At 38.6% G+C, this 21,080-nt stretch overlaps 1 protein-coding gene across 1 annotated transcript; it reads right to left on the reverse strand.

Annotated features, from left to right (window-relative positions):
• Nucleotides 1-1,867: 1,867 nt before the first annotated feature.
• Nucleotides 1,868-6,116, reverse strand: stbd1 (starch binding domain 1). Its single transcript, XM_011493736.3, has 3 exons — nucleotides 5,708-6,116; nucleotides 4,129-4,448; nucleotides 1,868-3,753 (listed from the first exon to the last, which is right to left on the reverse strand). Exons 1-3 carry the CDS (start codon nucleotides 5,967-5,969, stop codon nucleotides 2,668-2,670), a joined length of 1,668 nt encoding a protein of 555 aa, XP_011492038.1. The 5' UTR covers nucleotides 5,970-6,116; the 3' UTR covers nucleotides 1,868-2,667.
• Nucleotides 6,117-21,080: the final 14,964 nt, after the last annotated feature.

Consider the following 21,080-nt stretch of genomic DNA (forward strand, 5'->3'; position numbering starts at 1 on the left):
GGAATACTGTTTTCTCAAACTATAAGTACATCAAAATATGGGATCTGCTTTAAACTATCTTTCTATAACATAATACATCAATTCTTTAACGCCAATACTTTTAAGGGAGTGTGGGTCCAAACCACCAAATACTTATAATTATAATTAATGTTAATAATGTTTTTGAGGAAAACCGAACTAAATCATGGTAATTAGGAAATACAAATAAATTAGAGAAATGTATTCAAATGTTTCAGTTTTGATCAATGTGGTCGGTTATTCTGCAGTCAGATCAAGAAAATCTACAAGGGGGGTTTCTCCTGGTCAAAAGGGGCACTGATCAAAGAAATGAAGATCCCAGACCATATTTAACAAACTACTACAAATGGTACATACAAACCATTCACAGACTTGACATAAATGGCAATTTCAAACAATGTATAAGCATGTTTTATACCATGGTCAGTTACAAAAGCAATACATATTAACCAGATTTTAGTCCTTAATTCTTTTTTTTTTTTTCGATTTGGATCGCTTTTCTCACAAAAAGCGGACTACATCACGTAACATAGTCCGCGTCGCGCAGCACCACCGCTGCAGTCAAGATTCGGCGATATATACATATTGCTGATCGTCCCGATGTGTTGAATAAAGCATCAGTTCAGAGAGAAAGTTCATTTCTCACCCAAAAGAAACTAAAACATCTTGTCATTGGTCAATAAGCCGGGAAGACGAAGACAAGATAGCCGCGCCCATAGAGAAAGCGATCCACGGAGAAATATAGAAAATAAAGCAAAAATTTGCAGATTTCAGACATTTTTTTCATCCGGAAAGCGATTTGTCCATAGAGATCAGGTCTTTATTTCCCGAAAGATACGATCGGTTTGCTCAAAAAACCGGATTTCCGAGAATTCCCGGAAGACTTTCATCACTGCATACGTATCCCATCATGCATGACGCATTTCCCATATTGCATCCCAACCAATGTGTCACTAAGGTTCATAAAAATTCAACAGGACAAATGTATATCAGAATATTATTTTGTGGGAACAAATTTATTTTTCTACGGGTCACGGGCTCCGTAAATATTCGTCTTATAATAGTATTTTCTTATATATCCTTTTTAATTGATATATTCAATTGTTCTTTTTAGCTTTGTAGGTAGACAATTTTAACAACTGTCCAGGGACAACAGATGACAAATAGCTGCTGGGTTACTTCTGCCTCATTGCGGTAATGCTTTAAAAGTGCACGGTCCCTTAGAAATAAATAATATTGAAGTTAACTTTTAAAGGCAACAATAAAACAACCACAAGTGACTTGTAATTTCTGTGCATATGAATTCCTTTAGTTGCATAAATGCAAATATGTCTAATGTTTAGCATTAAAGCTAAAATTATCATTAGTAATCAAAAGGATTAAATGTTTCAAGTAAAATAATTTCTAATGGTAAAGTAATCTTAGTGATGTTAATTTCAATTATGGATTTTTTTTTTTTAAAGAAACCAGTCATTTTTTCATCAGTGATTCACTATTTGCAAGAAGTTACAAAATACAGATTTTCTTCATTGAGCACCAGCAGTTTCTGTTCTTCACTCAACTACAAGAACTGACAAGACAGTTTCCCACAATGCATCGTTTCACAGGCATCATGGTCACAGTCAGCACAGCATTAAATTTCCAACTGCGCTCACCTAGATTGGTGCCTTGCAACCTCCCCTTTCTCGCAATATTTTTGATTGACTTTTTGTGACGGGCTGACACAAATGTGTCTAACATGAGGTTCTACACATCACCGAAAAGGTGCAACTCCATTACAAGATGGTAATTACCAAAATTTAGAAAGCTACGTCAATAACTGCCACAAAAAGTTATCAGCACGAATTAATGCAATTCTTGAAATATTACTTTATTTGAACATTTTTTGGACATTAAATCAATTAGTTCTACAGACACTATACAGAACAAATAACTTTCTATGGTCGTAAAGACAAAAGTTAGAAACTTGAATTACACAGAATTCTGTTTAAAAAGGCACCTTTTACGTAATGACAGGACAGTCCAGCATGCAGGCCAATAGGAAGAAAGCAGCACTCAGAGTATTTGCTGTCAAAAAATACCTGAAGTAAAAATACAGTATACAGAATTATTACATTAATTATTGCTTAAAAAGTTAAGTATGTGCGTTTATCCTCCATAGACTTTAAAATTCAACTATAGGCAATTTAGCATTTAATTTCTGGCATAGCCAAATAAGATTGGCATCAATCAAGGCTTTGGGATTCTAAGATGTAATCTCAAAGTAGGCAATTTGAATTATGTTAGAACATTTTTTCTTTTTTTTGGGGGGGGGGGGCAAACACATGAATATGTAATTTAAATGTCTCTTTTCTTTTTGAAGTCTACTTTTACGCTTTACAGCTCAGATTGGAATTGTGTAAAAATTATCTGAATTTCATAAAAATACTGATATACAACTATAACTAGGTTTTGCTGAAGTTTGGAAATTTATCAAAATTGTAATGCACATTGTGAAATTTTACCAAAAATTAACCACCACTTTTACCTTATCCCATAAACACATCCTAATTCATTAGTACATGGTCTAGTATGCAGTGCCAAAGCTTATTGCACATCCTTCTCTCTTTCTTCAGGCTTTTTTTTTAGCATTTTCCTTGGAATCAGCTTTTACAAGAAACCCCACCATTTTTGTATAAGCAGGTCATCTCCAGAGCCCGTTTCCAACAGGCGGTTGCCGCACTCCTCCCAACGGCACACCTCTCCTTTATCCACCACCACGAACTTCCACTCCACATGGCTCTCTGCAGGCAGGCTGACCACTGTGGCCCAGTGTCCATCCTTGGTTTTTTCTAGTGGAACGAATCCTTTCCAGTTACCCAGCTCCTGCTGATTTCCTGTGATTGCCACTTTCTGGTACAGGGACTGGGTAACATAGTGGATGTGGAAGGTTACATCGACAAATTGGGACATTGGCTGGACTGCAACAACTTTGTTACTCTTTTCTCCATTTCCACCCACAAAGTAGAGTGTGTTGGTTTGTTTCACTTCATTGTCAGAGGATAACTCAATTTCAGACAGAGAAGAGCAGCACCTGTGGTTAGTTTGTACATGTTTGACTACTATATGATCAGAAAGGTTTACCCAGGGATGAGCTTCCTCATCATCCACCATCCACTCAGTGTCCATAGTTGCCTCCCTGATGCTAATTTCAGTTTTTCCATTGTTAGCTTTCACTGCTCCAGTGTTCTCTCCGTTTTCAACTTTTTTAATGCCACCTTGTTTCAGCTCAATTGTGAGAATTTCACCCTCTCCAAACTGGTCCATCACGTTCTGCTCTCTGCCATTAATGTGTTGCATTGACAAACAAGTCCCAGATGTATTACTAGCATCTTTCCTTATCTCTCCTGCAATTTTATCACCATCAAATAATGTGTTTTCAGCATTGGTCTGCTCTTCAAAGCTTGGATAGAGATCAGTTCCAGAGAGTGCCACGTTTTCAGTTGACCTTTGATGGCATGAGTTGACCACATCAGCATCACAGGCCAACTCTTTCAAATCACTTTCTCTGCTTGTTTTGGCATCATGTAACATTTGATCAGTTTCTTGACTCTTTTCAATGTTTTGACAGTGACCGGTTCCAGTGTCAGAGACACTGGAACTGGTCGTCGTCATAGGGGACAGAACTTTTTCCTGACTGGTTTCCGCATCCCAGACAAACATCTCCAAAATCTCATCTTCCTGTGATTTTGGCACCTAGAGACAGGACAAAAGAAATGTGTCCAATTTTGGCAAGTAAATAAAGTTTTGTGCAAGGCTAATAAGAAAAATGCGATGTAACAAAAATGTTGATGGCTGATTTGCAGCACCAATATTAATTTCTAATCCACTGAAACTTTTCATGTTTGGCAAAAGTATATTAGCAAAAGAAGGCAAATGTTGAAATAAGTGTATGCAATTGAAGAAAATGTTTCTTTTAAATTAAGCAGAAGCATTGTTAGAGTAACTTTGACAAAATGAGACTTGGGGGGGGGGGGGGGGGGGAATTCAATTTTTAAACCTGAGACCCTGTATTTATATTGTTTGTTAAAGAAGCAATAATAAAGTTAAAACTATTAGGATTTAACGCACCTCACTTTGATCCTGGTGAGGCCCACCAATCATAGGTTTTGAAGGTCTCAGCTCATCTTCAACATGGCCACAACTTGCTACATCTGCTGTCATCCAATCATCTTTTAGAGTCTTGTCAGAATCTTGCAAGGATGGCTCCATCATGCTGCGAAACCTCTGTGACAGTGTTGAGGTATGCATCTCTTCATGAGCAGAGACCTTCTCAGTCGGGTGGTGAAGCAAAGTTTCCTTGTGACAAACAGTACGACGATTCCTGATGCTGCAGTGGATTTCAGGCAGATGGGCTTCTTCAGAATTTGACAAGTCCTCTTTGCTGACATCTACATAGAGAAAGGGGGGCATATGTTTAGTATAACATCAAGCACAGTTTGCTACAAAACCCAAATCTTTTGCTCTGCTGCTTTAATGTACTACTTGTAGTTTTTTATATTTATTTTTTTCATTGACCACAATAGTTGTATGTGTGTATGTTTTTATATATACATATATACACATACACACATACGTATACACATAATCACACGCGCATTTCATCCATAGATCACCTTCCACCATTCAAGGAGGCCCAACAATGCTACAATAAAACCACACACCTCTCGCACTTAATGGAGGAAGCACAGGTTCCTGGTTTTAGGGCACAGATTGACACTCCAAATGTGCGTTAGACAGTCGGTCTATTGCTCTGAATAAAAAATAAATACAAATGTTGAGCAATGTTCCTTTCATTGCTCAACACACACACACACACCTTTGCTAATGGTCAGCAAAGCTAAACACTTTCGCGCAGTCAACTCTTCACCCCTGCAAACATTTCCACAATGAGGCAAACCAACATCTGTCTACCTCTCAAAAGTAGCTTTTTCGCAGAGATTTCTGGGACATTTCTAGGGCACTGGACTTTTGAATTGTACATTTGGACTGCTCTACAACATGGCAAATGCACTATGTGGGAAATAAATTTACACACAACCCCAGGGTTGGGTTTAGCACTTTTTGTGCAAATGGTTTATGGGGAAAAAAATTCTATTTGAAAAATGCCTTCAGAACATTAGTGCCATAGTTAAACAAGGCTATGCGTTTAATCTCAACATGGCAAAAAAAAATTTATAGGACTGAAGCCAAAAAAAAAAAAAAAAAAAAAAAAAAAAAATTAAAAATTAAAAAAAATCACTAAGGATGAAAAGCAAGTTAGAAATCCCAGTGGGGAGAAAAAAAAAATCAATTTAAGTTAAAAAAAGTTCCTTTTGAGTATTAAGGTCATATAATATATATAAACATAAAATCAAAGTCACCTTTATAGCACGACCACTGAAATAAAGTCATGATTCATCCTGCTTTGTCAACCTTTATTGATTTTACTGGAGAACATGAGTTACAAGTCAGTTACTTTCTGTAAGGTGATAAGAATTCAGGTTAGATTTCTAAACATGTCCATTTAGAAAACTATCTTTAAATGTCATGTGTCATAATGAAAGCTTTGACCTACATTATGTATAGCACTTGGTGTTTTGACTTCTAGCCCTTTTATTAATCAGATTAATGCTAAATCTGACTTAAAACTCCGCAGATTGGGTTTTACCTGTTGACCGGCCGCACGACTCCGACGGGTTCGATTCCTGATACCGTAGCGATGTACAGTCTGGGACCCCGCCAGCGTCACCGTCGGCAGCCTTCCTCCGCTTCCCCTTCACGTTCCTGTAGATGATGAGCCCCGCCAGCACGGACACCACGGCCATCACGGCCACAGCCACGGCGGGACCGTGCCGTCCGATCATGCAGAAGAGCGAGCCCAGGTCCACCCGCTTGTCCATAGCAGCCACGTTGCCGTTCCTCGTTTGCATTTGCGCGGATCCGAAACGGTCAGCGTTACTTCCTGGACTTGGTGAGACAAGCGTTCGAGCGTTAAGCAGAGCACAGCGTTGAAGGACTCTGTAGAAGATGACTCCTGATTGCTGCTAAGGGCTTTTAGTGGCTGCAGGTGCGACCTACTGATTGGCTGACGGCAGTGCTACCAGATAATGTCACAGTTTTCCAGCCGAAAACGGGGGAGGGGGGGCACACACACGCCCCCATATATATATATATATATATATATATATATATATATATATATATATATATATATATATATATATATATATATATATATATATATATATATATATATATATATATGTGTATATATATATATATATATATAAAGTAAACGATTTTTCAAAATAAAAGATAGTTCAGACTTATCATAAAATGAGTATTGTATTGAATATTTCCTCTGTGTAGTCGGGTAGACCCTAGATCAGGTGGGCATGTGGCTCTCTCATCCCTGTGATGCGGCTGTCTGTAGTTTTGTAAAATAACTACTGTGTTCTGTCTGAGAATGTTGTGGTGCTTTTACATCAAAACGTGAGCGCGGGCAGGATGAACTCAGGGAGCGGCGTGTTTACCCACTCTGTATGTTTTCTCTTTTCCCTAGCAGTTTCCGCGTAAAATTAATGATATTTGCGCTAGGGCGCCCCAACTATCATGTCAACCCGCTGCTATGATGATCGTATTTTGCGCTCTCTGTGTAGAATACATTGAAGGGCGCAGGAAAAAACTTGCTGCTGCAAAGGATGTGTGAACAGGTGAACAGGTAGAGAGGAAAAGCAGGTTGGGGGGTGTATAGGCAAGGGAGCCGCTTTGGCTTCAAACTCTGTCAGAGAGATTGAAACACGGGCATCAGATTAAGACGCAGCTTTCACTGCGGGAGTTGAAGCTGAGACTTTCTCTCAGATGATCGTATGAACTCAAACATGGAAAAACGAATACCATGTAGAACTCTTTAAAATAATAAACCTGATCTCTCCACATTCTCCGTGTCTTCCATGCATTGTAAGACGGACACAGACAGACACTGCTCCGTGTAGCTATCAGGCTAAAAACATTAGCTGGTAGCTCTTTCTACACCTGGCTGCAGTGTCAAGCTTTAACTTTTTGTGCTATCTTTGGCACTTTAACATTGGGAGTGGGGTCATCTAGTCCCCATAAGAACTTGAACTTTTTTCTTCAATGATTTGTGATCTTCCCTGGTGTCCATGGATAACATGAAATCCTCTCCACTTTTGTCATGGTAGGGATAATACGTAAGTGGTCATATTGACCCCATAGGATAGCACAAGGGTTAAAGCAGGGGTCGGGAACCTTTTTGGCCATGAGAGCCATAAACAACACATATTTTTAAATGTAATTTCGAAAGAGCCATAAAATAATGTAGTGTCCCTTTTCCACACTGAGGCACGGAGACTTAACCTATTTTAGGGTTCTTTATTCTGGTTACTGTAGACCTGCAACAAACGCCGTAAAATTAATTCAGCAACTCCTCAGTCTCTCCCGCCGAGACGATAGCGTTTTTCCTAACTTTATATTCTCCCTCCCATTTCCCTTATTTGGCCCATAGCTGAACCCCATTGGTCCAAACTCCCCATCGACAGGCTGAGCGACAGAACTGAGGGCCAATCAGATCTCTGCATGATGCATTCAATGAACTCCGTAACTTATAACGCGACCCAACAACAGCCAGCCAGTTAAACTCAGTCTGCTACATTATGTTTAAAACGAAATATACAAGTGAATGTGTGCATTTGATGTAATTTCAACACTTTTAAAGTACAATAAGTCTGTAGATTCTTTTTAATAACATTGCTCTGCTGTTGCTAATAAATGATGAGTATTTCTTAGCATTAATATGACTTCTGGTGCTGCGTGGTTTTGCTGATGGTCTAGACCGGTTGATACGTGGTGAGTTTCAGCTTCATGCGGGTGTTCGTTGATCGTTGTCATGCTCTGTTAACCGTGCAATGGGGGGAGCATGGCATTTCCAAAGCGCTGATGGCTCCGTACGAAGTGCGTGCCACAGAAAATAACAACTTCCTAAATGAGCTCGTATTTATCGGGTGAGAAGTGCAGAGCCGGTAGCAGGAGGACACATGCGGGGCGGCTTCAATAAACACTCTGGTTGTTCGGAGTGGTCTTCTGCCGGGTACATGACGTGCCGTGGGGCAGAAAGCGACTTTCTGATGACAGAATGTGTGCTTGGTGAATTTAAACATGCGTCTGCATTGACGTATGTATCAGAGGATGTCCGATTGGCCGTTCTGGATGTCAATCAAGTCCCGTACTTCTCGGTGAGGATTTTGATTGGCTGGTGGATTTTTTAGAAGTACATTTATTTTAATTTATCTTTGCTGGCCTGCGATTCACTCTCATGTCCTTGAAGATCGACCCGTCGATCGCAATCGACGTAATGAGCACCCCTGGACTGGTCTAATGAAAAAAATATTTTATAATTAAAGATTTGTCTGCGAATCACATGTGACCATCAAAAGAGCTATATATGGCATGCGAGCCGTAGGTTCCCGACCCCTGGGTCAAAAAATACAATTTCTAAGAGGCAGGCAGGGCGGCACCCCTTGAACAACAGGTTATATGACAGACCCCAGCCCATTAAGCGTCTCTTCCTGGTGTGTTCACGGAGCTCCAGTGCATAGAACTCCAGCAGCCACACAGCGTAACTTAGTCCGCTACTATATTTTCATGAGAAAAAAAAAAAAACGCTGAACTGACCCTAAAACCGTCCAAATTATGCCTACCCGCCTAAAGTCATTTTTACCCGCAAATTTAGAACCATAACCGCCCAAATGGGTGGAAAACAGCCCTATCTGGCTGACAGGATCATGAGGACGCTGGTTTTGTTCACTAAAAGATAAAAAGACATTGGTTCATCAATGTTAGAGACAAACATTAATAAAAGTCAGAAATATCGTGTCACAGTCCCGAAACTGTGTCATTTGGTGATTTTTAGTGTTTTTATTTATAAAGACCCTTCATATTTGTCTGCCAAATAAACTACATGACTTTTTAGGTCACATGTGCCAAACTCAAGTCCGCGGGCGAAATGTGGCAGGCCATGTCATTTTCTGTGGCCTGCGAGAAGGGCTGTGACGATGACCTCATCACCGCACTCAGACTGTTTTCTCCTTCTCTCCCACGGCGTCTGTCACTGTCTCTAGTCGGCGCTCGCTCTCACTGCCTCTGCTGCACGTGGCTCCCTTTACACACACAGGTGCGTGCTTTCAGAAGCACACGTCCTCATTCTACAACAGAGGTTTATACGGTGGCCCAGAAGGGTCACAACACAACACATTAACTTATCACACAACACATTAACTCACAACACAACACATTAACTAACCACGCAACACATTAACTCACAACACAACACATTAACTAACCACGCAACACATTAACTCACAACACAACACATTAACTTACCACACAACACCATAACTCACAACACAACACATTAATTCACAACACAATAACTCACAACCCAACACATTAACTCACAACACAACAGATTAACTCACAACACAATAACCCACAACACAACAGATTAACTCACAACACAATAACTCACAACACATTAACTCACAACACAACACCTCACAACACAACACAATAACTCACAACACAACACATTAACTCACAACACAATAACTCACAACACAACACATTAACTCACAACACAACACAATAACTCACAACACAACACATTAATTCACAACACAATAACTCACAACCCAACACATTAACTCAAAACACAACAGATTAACTCACAACACAATAACCCACAACACAACAGATTAACTCACAACACAATAACTCACAACACATTAACTCACAACACAACACCTCACAACACAACACAATAACTCACAACACAACACATTAACTCACAACACAATAACTCACAACACAACACATTAACTCACAACACAACACAATAACTCACAACACAATAACTCACAACACAACACATTATCTCACAACACAACACATTAACTCATAACACAACACATTAACTCACAATACAACACATTAACTCACAACACAATAACTCACAACACAACACATTAACTCACAACACAACACAATAACTCACAACACAACACATTAATTCACAACACAATAACTCATAACCCAACACATTAACTCACAACACAACAGATTAACTCACAACACAATAACCCACAACACAACAGATTAACTCACAACACAATAACTCACAACACATTAACTCACAACACAACACCTCACAACACAACACAATAACTCACAACACAACACATTAACTCACAACACAATAACTCACAACACAACACATTAACTCACAACACAACACAATAACTCACAACACAACACATTAATTCACAACACAATAACTCACAACCCAACACATTAACTCAAAACACAACAGATTAACTCACAACACAATAACCCACAACACAACAGATTAACTCACAACACAATAACTCACAACACATTAACTCACAACACAACACCTCACAACACAACACAATAACTCACAACACAACACATTAACTCACAACACAATAACTCACAACACAACACATTAACTCACAACACAACACAATAACTCACAACACAATAACTCACAACACAACACATTATCTCACAACACAACACATTAACTCATAACACAACACATTAACTCACAATACAACACAATAACTCACAACACATTAACTCACAACGGAAGTAAAGCTGCAATGGAAATGCTTTTATTCTGAAATTTCCACTGGGCTGAGCAGTGAAGGAATTTATTTTTTGTGGTCCTTATTTCTCCTAGGCTTTTATCTTATCTTTATTTCATTGAAGGTTTTCTTTCAGGTTTACTGTGTGTGTGTTCCAGCGATTTCAATTAAAAGGGACTTCCTGATAATTGCATATGTAAAGAGGTTGTGATGCTGGAGCTGCAAACTCAACCCCCTGCAGGAGAAAACGGTCTTTGATCTTCTGAGGCCATTTGGTTGTAGGTCTGACTTGGATCATAAATCAATCATCTCTGAGACTGATTTCCATCCCTGGGAATCGCCACAGGCATCTGCTCCCGTGTGGGGAACAAAGGTGTATTGTCTACTGTATGTTAAGAAGATCCGGCCACATGGGGGGGCCACCTAGGGAGCCATTTGGTTGCGGGACCATGTCAGTCTGGGAGGTGACTTCAGACGCGGGAAACAGATGCTGACTCCTAATATGGACTGACAGAAGTAGGCAGGCTCCCTGCCAGCCAATCCGAGCATCCAGAGGAGGAGTCTGGACGCCATGCTTTGTTACGAAGGAGGAGGCTGAAACCGAGATGTTAAAACAGCTGGACGGAAGAACTTTCGCTGTTCCCAACAGGCTGACACGTTAAGACGTTTGTAATTTGGCGCTGTGCAAGCTCTGAAACTTTGGGAAACCAGATATCTGTTATATTTTGTTTTACTCTGTTTTTAGAAATATTGTTAGGGAAATAAATGTCTTAATCTTTAATCCGGCCGAGTTCCGTGGTTTCTCCTTCTCGACTTTTTTGAACATGCAACAAGGAAAGTAATCTCAAAGCGACAGATTATATTTTCCTACAGCAGCTAACTACCCAACGGATTTATTTATTATAACTTTTTAAAGTGATAATAGAAAACACTTGTTTGCTTGTTACTCTAGCATAAATCCTTTTAAAATTGATTCTGTCAGGTTAGGTTATATGGACAGTGTTAAATAGGGGTGTGTATTGGCAAGAGTCTGGCGATACGATGCGTATCCCGATACGCGCCCTGCGATACGATACGTATCCCGATATTTTACCGAAACATGTTTTCTGTTTTTTTAAATATGACTTTGAAAAAACTCAACCTGAATTTTAACGTCTTCCACTTTAATAAAATGGTCAAATTCAGTTTAATGATCACAATGTTGAGCACTGCAATTGTACCTCATAAATAAGTTGCGTTTACCAAAGCAAATTCATAGTGCTTTTATTTTGGTAAGTTAAAATATAGAAAGGGAACAGTCAACATTGTCTGATTTAAAAAATATATATTTTTCTTTCAGTGTAAGAAAAAACAAAGAATGAATGAGCCTTAACCAATAAGTTTCTATTGGGGAAATAAAATGTTTATTTTCAGCATTAATGTAGCTTCTCTAGTGCTTTTAAACAGTTCAGGAGCCTGAATGGTGCTTTAAAAATAAAGGGTGGGGGACACACACTGATTCTTTCCAGAAACAAGAAAGTGTGATGATGAAGCAGCATGACAGAACGAAGGAAAGTTGCTTGAATGTGACAAAAAAGGGGCTTTGTTTACATATCTGCTCTGTTGCACCTTTGCAGGCATGCTTCTCACACACGGAAGTAAACTAGTAACGCTGATCACCACAATGTCAGCCTTTTTCAGAGCATTGTACACATCCCTCTGATCCATCATGTCCCTAAACTAGAATCTATTGCAGGGAGGTTCTGCAGAACTTTAGCCCGCTTTGCTAGCATGTTAGCAGATGCTAAGCGCATTAGCCTATTAGCTGCTGCCGTGCGTCATTGTCTATCTTATTTATCTGAGCCGCTAAGAAGCACAGAAATCCACGTTTTCATATCTTACTGGCAGCAACATGGCTCAGAGTTTCTGTTTTGTATCCATTCCAAGTAAAAGCTAAATAGTTCATGTCTCATAACAACAGAACAAGCTGCCTCTGGCTGCAGTCTTCCCTTGGTCTTGTGCAGAGTAGAGCTGCTCAAAGAGGCTCCGTGTGCTCTGCTGCCAACTAGCGGTCGGAGGGTGAAGTGGACAACAAGAGTCAGACACTGAAAGGCACTCAGAAATAATTAAATAAATATCGATCTGGCAGCATTTTGAATCGATACAAGTATTGCCAAATGACGTATTGCGATATATTGCCGAATCGATTGAACTACTACTACCTATCTAACTAATGAACTAACTATATAGCCTATATAGGTGTTGTAGATTGACTGTGACTGTGTGAGCGCGCTGCGTGTGTAGGACTAGGAGGAAGGAGCACACGTGTGTTGGGGTTGCGCGTATATTCCTCTGCTCTCTAGCTGCATGTGAGGCTTCACCTGTGCTCTCTGGTACAGACATCTTCTCAGAATATTAAACATTGCTCAGTAATAAACAGACTGCAGATACTTTGTCACCTTTCTGGTGGCCATGGAGCATGATACCCATGAAGAACGCCGGGCAGGAGGCTCCACCTTTGTTTATACAGACATGTAACGTTGCGCTGCACAAAATAGTTCCCAAACAAAACATGTGGTGATATTCATGGAAATCTAACAGTGTGTGTTCATGTTTGGTGTTACAGATGGAAGGAGAACAGTAATATTTTAGCTCAAATTCTGGCTGTTTTGAATTTTCAACTTGAAATGTGACCAAAAAACAGCACTTTTTTAAACTAAAAATGAGATTTTTGGCTCAAATTCTAACAGTTTTGACTGACCAACTTGAAATGTGACCAAAAAACAACACTTTTTTGAACTAAATATCAAATCTTTATCTTTGATTGTATTTGAGCTCAAAAATCATCTTATAACTCAAAAGGGCCAAATGTGTCGAAAAAGCATTTTTTTTTACTCAAAAGTGCTATGGGAGTCAAAAAAGCATTTTGGCTCAAATTCTGACTGTTTTGACTTTTCAACCTGAAATGTTACCAAAAAACAGCACTTTTTTAAACTACAAATGAGATTTTTAGCTCAAATTCTAACCGTTTTGACTGACCAACTTGAAATGTGAACAAAAACAGCACTTTTTTGAACTAAATATCAAAACTTTATCTTTGAGTGTATTTGAGCTCAAAAATCATCATATCACTCAAAAGTTTCAAATGTGTCGAAAAAGCATTTTTTTCACTCAAAAGTGCTATAAGAGTCAAAAAAGCATTTTGGCTCAAATTCTGACTGTTTTGACTTTTCAACTTGAAATGTGACGAAAAACAGCACTTTTTTGAACTAAATATCAAATCTTTATCTTTGAGTGTATTTGAGCTCAAAAATCATCTTATAACTCAAAAGGGCCAAATGCGTCGAAAAAGCATTTTTTTCACTCAAAAGTGCTATAAGAGTCAAAAAAGCATTTTGGCTCAAATTCTGACTGTTTTGACTTTTCAACCTGAAATGTGACCAAAAAACAGAACTTTTTTAAACTACAAATGAGATTTTTGGCTCAAATTCTAACCGTTTTGACGGACCAACTTGAAATGTGACCAAAAAACAACACTTTTTTGAACTAAATATCAAATCTTTATCTTTGAGTGTGTTTTGTGTTCAAAAATCATTTTGTCACTGAAAAGTACTAAAAGTGTCAAAAAAACATTTTGGCTCAAATTCTGACTGTTTTGACTTTTCATCTTGAAATGTGACCAAAAAACAGCACATTTTTAAACTACAAATGAGATTTTTGGCTTTTGGCTCAAATTCTGACTGTTTTGACTTTTCAACTTGAAATGTGACCAAAAACAGCACTTTTTTTAACTAAATATCAAATCTTTATCTTTGAGTGTATTTGAGCTCAAAAATCATCTTATAACTCAAAAGTTTCAAATGTGTCGAAAAAGCATTTTTTTCACTCAAAAGTGCTATAAGAGTCAAAAAAGCATTTTGGCTCAAATTCTGACTGTTTTGACTTCTCAACTTGAAATGTGACCAGAAACCAGACCTTTTTTGAACTACAAATGAGATTTTTGCCTTTTGAGTGCATTTGAGCTCAAAAAGGATTTTATCACTCAAAAGTGTCAAATGTGTCAAAAAAGCATTTTTTTTTCACTCAAAATTGCTATAAGAGTCAAAAAAGCATTTTGGCTCAAATTCTGACTGTTTTGACTTTTCAACCTGAAATGTGACCAAAAAACAGCACTTTTTCAAACTACAAATGAGATTTTTGGCTCAAATTCTAACCGTTTTGAAGGACCAACTTGAAATGTGACCAAAAAACAACACTTTTTTGAACTAAATATCAAATCTTTATCTTTGAGTGTGTTTTGTGTTCAAAAATCATTTTGTCACTGAAAAGTGCTAAAACTGTCAAAAAAGCATTTTTGTCACTTAAAAGTGCCAAAAGTGTGGAAAAAAAGCATTTTTCACTCAAATTTTACTTTTTTGACCTTTCAACTTTAAATATGACCAAATAACAACACTTTTTTGAACTACAAATGAGATCTTTTGCTTTTGAGTGCGATTTGTTTTCAAAAATCATTCTGTCACTCAAAAGTACTAAAAGTGTCAAAAAAACATTTTGGCTCAAATTCTGACTGTTTTGACTTTTCATCTTGAAATGTGACCAAAAAACAGCACTTTTTTAAACTACAAATGAGATTTTTGGCTCAAATTCTAACCGTTTTGACGGACCAACTTGAAATGTGACCAAAAAACAACACTTTTTTGAACTAAATATCAAATCTTTATCTTTGAGTGTGTTTTGTGTTCAAAAATCATTTTGTCACCAAAAAGTGCTAAAACTGTCAAAAAAGCATTTTTGTCACTTAAAAGTGCCAAAAGTGTGGAAAAAAGGCATTTTTCACTCAAATTTTATTCCTTTGACCTTTCAACTTGAAATATGACCAAATAACAACACTTTTTTGAACTACAAATGAGATCTTTTGCTTTTGAGTGCATTTTGTTTTCAAAAATCATTCTGTCACTCAAAAGTACTAAAAGTGTCAAAAAAACATTTTGGCTCAAATTCTGACAGTTTTGACTTTTCATCTTGAAATGTGACCAAAAAACAACACTTTAATAACTACAAATGAGATCTTTAGCTTTTGAGTGCATTTTGTTTTCAAAAATAATTTTGTCACTCAAAAGTACTAAAAGTGTAAAAATGCATTTTGGCTCAAATTCTGACTGTTTTGACTTTTCATCCTGAAATGTGACCAAAAAACAGCACTTTTTAAACTACAAATGAGATTTTTGGCTCAAATTCTATCCGTTTTGACTGACCAACTTGAAATGTGACCAAAAAACAACACTTTTTTGAACTAAATATCAAATCTTTATCTTTGATTGTATTTGAGCTCAAAAATCATCATATAACTCAAAAGGGCCAAATGTGTCGAAAAGCATTTTTTTCACTCAAAAGTGCTATAAGAGTCAAAAAAGCATTTTGGCTCAAATTCTGACTGTTTTGACTTTTCAACTTGAAATGTGACCAAAAACAACACTTTTTTGAACTAAATATCAAATCTTTATCTTTGAGTGTATTTGAGCTCAAAAATCATCTTATGACTCAAAAGGGCCAAATGTGTCACGGTGCCTGGCGGTCGAGTAGTGGCGTTGGATCTCCTTTTGAATCCACAGAAGATGATGAGGAGAGTGATGGCAGCTGGTGGCAATCAGGAACATCAGGGCAGAGCTGGAGGGGGGAGGAGACCGCCTCACCTCAACCACCGCCTCAAGGCGGTGGTTGAGGGGGGGATACTGTCACGGTGCCTGGCGGTGGAAGCCAGCTGGACGGATCCAGCATTAAGAGGGGTCTTCTATCAGTCTTTAAATGAAGTCATTAAGGACCACCTGTGTTCGCAACCAGAAACCCACTCTTTTGAGGAGCTCGTCACGGCGGCTCTCCGTTCGGACACCCGCTTACGTGAACGACAGCATGAAAGATCTCAGCCTCCACGCAGAAGTCCTGCTAATCCACCACAAGGTACGGCGGCACACATTTTTCCTATAACCCAGTCTGAAACCTCTCGCAGTCAGACCGACGAGCCCATGCAGATTGGACACTCCAAGCTTTCCGCAGAGGAGAGGCAAACCAGGACACCAGGTACACCAATGTAGCCTGCGTTTAAACTCCAAAACCCCCCGCTAGAGGACAGGCCGCGGGCGGGTCATGTCATGTCATCTTCTAAAGATTTTCTCCGCATACCTATCAAGTTAAGTCATGTTTCTGAAACTCTGGATCTCCACGCTTTGATTGACTCCGGCGCTGAACAGAATCTTATAGATCACAGCCTGGTTACTCACCTGTCCCTGCCTACAGAGTCCCTTCCTTCCCCTATTAGAGCCGCTGGGTTGGCGGGTCAACACCTTTTGGTTATTACTCACCGTACGAAACCGGTGTTATTAATTACTTCTGGTAATCATAAAGAACTCGCCCGGTTCTTCGTAACTCAAACCCCCCAGAACCCCATTATTCTGGGGTTCTCTTGGCTTCGTCACCACAACCCCCAATTTGATTGGGTCCATCGTCGCATTATTGGTTGGAGCGAGTTCTGCCTCGCTAACTGTTTGCAATCCGCTGTTCCACCCGCAAATTCTGCCTCCGTTAAATCTCCTGAGGAGATCGATCTGTCTAACGTGCCTAGTTGCTACCACGATCTTCACACCGTTTTCAGCAAAGTTAAGGCCGGCTGTTTTGACTCTGAGACTGATTTCCATCCCTGGGAATCGCCACAGGCATCTGCTCCCGTGTGGGGAACAAAGGTGTATTGTCTACTGTATGTTAAGAAGATCCGGCCAGATGGGGGGGCCACCTAGGGAGCCATTTGGTTGCGGGACCATGTCAGTCTGGGAGGTGACTTCAGACGCGGGAAACAGATGCTGACTCCTAATATGGACTGACAGAAGTAGGCAGGCTCCCTGCCAGCCAATCCGAGCATCCAGAGGAGGAGTCTGGACGCCATGCTTTGTTACGAAGGAGGAGGCTGAAACCGAGATGTTAAAACAGCTGGACGGAAGAACTTTCGCTGTTCCCAACAGGCTGACACGTTAAGACGTTTGTAATTTGGCGCTGTGCAAGCTCTGAAACTTTGGGAAACCAGATATCTGTTATATTTTGTTTTACTCTGTTTTTAGAAATATTGTTAGGGAAATAAATGTCTTAATCTTTAATCCGGCCGAGTTCCGTGGTTTCTCCTTCTCGACTTTTTTGAACATGCAACAAGGAAAGTAATCTCAAAGCGACAGATTATATTTTCCTACAGCAGCTAACTACCCAACGGATTTATTTATTATAACTTTTTAAAGTGATAATAGAAAACACTTGTTTGCTTGTTACTCTAGCATAAATCCTTTTAAAATTGATTCTGTCAGGTTAGGTTATATGGACAGTGTTAAATAGGGGTGTGTATTGGCAAGAGTCTGGCGATACGATGCGTATCCCGATACGCGCCCTGCGATACGATACGTATCCCGATATTTTACCGAAACATGTTTTCTGTTTTTTTAAATATGACTTTGAAAAAACTCAACCTGAATTTTAACGTCTTCCACTTTAATAAAATGGTCAAATTCAGTTTAATGATCACAATGTTGAGCACTGCAATTGTACCTCATAAATAAGTTGCGTTTACCAAAGCAAATTCATAGTGCTTTTATTTTGGTAAGTTAAAATATAGAAAGGGAACAGTCAACATTGTCTGATTTAAAAAATATATATTTTTCTTTCAGTGTAAGAAAAAACAAAGAATGAATGAGCCTTAACCAATAAGTTTCTATTGGGGAAATAAAATGTTTATTTTCAGCATTAATGTAGCTTCTCTAGTGCTTTTAAACAGTTCAGGAGCCTGAATGGTGCTTTAAAAATAAAGGGTGGGGGACACACACTGATTCTTTCCGGAAACAAGAAAGTGTGATGATGAAGCAGCATGACAGAACGAAGGAAAGTTGCTTGAATGTGACAAAAAAGGGGCTTTGTTTACATATCTGCTCTGTTGCACCTTTGCAGGCATGCTTCTCACACACGGAAGTAAACTAGTAACGCTGATCACCACAATGTCAGCCTTTTTCAGAGCATTGTACACATCCCTCTGATCCATCATGTCCCTAAACTAGAATCTATTGCAGGGAGGTTCTGCAGAACTTTAGCCCGCTTTGCTAGCATGTTAGCAGATGCTAAGCGCATTAGCCTATTAGCTGCTGCCGTGCGTCATTGTCTATCTTATTTATCTGAGCCGCTAAGAAGCACAGAAATCCACGTTTTCATATCTTACTGGCAGCAACATGGCTCAGAGTTTCTGTTTTGTATCCATTCCAAGTAAAAGCTAAATAGTTCATGTCTCATAACAACAGAACAAGCTGCCTCTGGCTGCAGTCTTCCCTTGGTCTTGTGCAGAGTAGAGCTGCTCAAAGAGGCTCCGTGTGCTCTGCTGCCAACTAGCGGTCGGAGGGTGAAGTGGACAACAAGAGTCAGACACTGAAAGGCACTCAGAAATAATTAAATAAATATCGATCTGGCAGCATTTTGAATCGATACAAGTATTGCCAAATGACGTATTGCGATATATTGCCGAATCGATTGAACTACTACTACCTATCTAACTAATGAACTAACTATATAGCCTATATAGGTGTTGTAGATTGACTGTGACTGTGTGAGCGCGCTGCGTGTGTAGGACTAGGAGGAAGGAGCACACGTGTGTTGGGGTTGCGCGTATATTCCTCTGCTCTCTAGCTGCATGTGAGGCTTCACCTGTGCTCTCTGGTACAGACATCTTCTCAGAATATTAAACATTGCTCAGTAATAAACAGACTGCAGATACTTTGTCACCTTTCTGGTGGCCATGGAGCATGATACCCATGAAGAACGCCGGGCAGGAGGCTCCACCTTTGTTTATACAGACATGTAACGTTGCGCTGCACAAAATAGTTCCCAAACAAAACATGTGGTGATATTCATGGAAATCTAACAGTGTGTGTTCATGTTTGGTGTTACAGATGGAAGGAGAACAGTAATATTTTAGCTCAAATTCTGGCTGTTTTGAATTTTCAACTTGAAATGTGACCAAAAAACAGCACTTTTTTAAACTAAAAATGAGATTTTTGGCTCAAAATCTAACAGTTTTGACTGACCAACTTGAAATGTGACCAAAAAACAACACTTTTTTGAACTAAATATCAAATCTTTATCTTTGATTGTATTTGAGCTCAAAAATCATCTTATAACTCAAAAGGGCCAAATGTGTCGAAAAAGCATTTTTTTTACTCAAAAGTGCTATGGGAGTCAAAAAAGCATTTTGGCTCAAATTCTGACTGTTTTGACTTTTCAACCTGAAATGTTACCAAAAAACAGCACTTTTTTAAACTACAAATGAGATTTTTAGCTCAAATTCTAACCGTTTTGACTGACCAACTTGAAATGTGAACAAAAACAGCACTTTTTTGAACTAAATATCAAAACTTTATCTTTGAGTGTATTTGAGCTCAAAAATCATCATATCACTCAAAAGTTTCAAATGTGTCGAAAAAGCATTTTTTTCACTCAAAAGTGCTATAAGAGTCAAAAAAGCATTTTGGCTCAAATTCTGACTGTTTTGACTTTTCAACTTGAAATGTGACGAAAAACAGCACTTTTTTGAACTAAATATCAAATCTTTATCTTTGAGTGTATTTGAGCTCAAAAATCATCTTATAACTCAAAAGGGCCAAATGCGTCGAAAAAGCATTTTTTTCACTCAAAAGTGCTATAAGAGTCAAAAAAGCATTTTGGCTCAAATTCTGACTGTTTTGACTTTTCAACCTGAAATGTGACCAAAAAACAGAACTTTTTTAAACTACAAATGAGATTTTTGGCTCAAATTCTAACCGTTTTGACGGACCAACTTGAAATGTGACCAAAAAACAACACTTTTTTGAACTAAATATCAAATCTTTATCTTTGAGTGTGTTTTGTGTTCAAAAATCATTTTGTCACTGAAAAGTACTAAAAGTGTCAAAAAAACATTTTGGCTCAAATTCTGACTGTTTTGACTTTTCATCTTGAAATGTGACCAAAAAACAGCACATTTTTAAACTACAAATGAGATTTTTGGCTTTTGGCTCAAATTCTGACTGTTTTGACTTTTCAACTTGAAATGTGACCAAAAACAGCACTTTTTTTAACTAAATATCAAATCTTTATCTTTGAGTGTATTTGAGCTCAAAAATCATCTTATCACTCAAAAGTGTCAAATGTGTCAAAAAAGCATTTTTTTTCACTCAAAATTGCTATAAGAGTCAAAAAAGCATTTTGGCTCAAATTCTGACTGTTTTGACTTTTCAACCTGAAATGTGACCAAAAAACAGCACTTTTTCAAACTACAAATGAGATTTTTGGCTCAAATTCTAACCGTTTTGAAGGACCAACTTG

This window comes from Oryzias latipes, chromosome 12, assembly GCF_002234675.1.
Source record: "Oryzias latipes chromosome 12, ASM223467v1".
NCBI classification, from domain to species: Eukaryota; Metazoa; Chordata; class Actinopteri; order Beloniformes; family Adrianichthyidae; genus Oryzias; species Oryzias latipes.

What these genes read in the sequence shown, in the direction of transcription:
- stbd1 (XM_011493736.3), bottom strand. Translation starts at nt 5,969, where the DNA reads ATGCAAACGAGGAACGGCAACGTGGCTGCTATGGACAAGCGGGTGGAC. An exon ending in GTCGTGCGGCCGGTCAACAG is followed by an intron (nt 4,449 to 5,707) that starts GTAAAACCCAAT and finishes TTCTCTATGTAG; the next exon opens with ATGTCAGCAAAGAGGACTTG. An exon ending in CTCACCAGGATCAAAGTGAG is followed by an intron (nt 3,754 to 4,128) that starts GTGCGTTAAATC and finishes TCCTGTCTCTAG; the next exon opens with GTGCCAAAATCACAGGAAGA.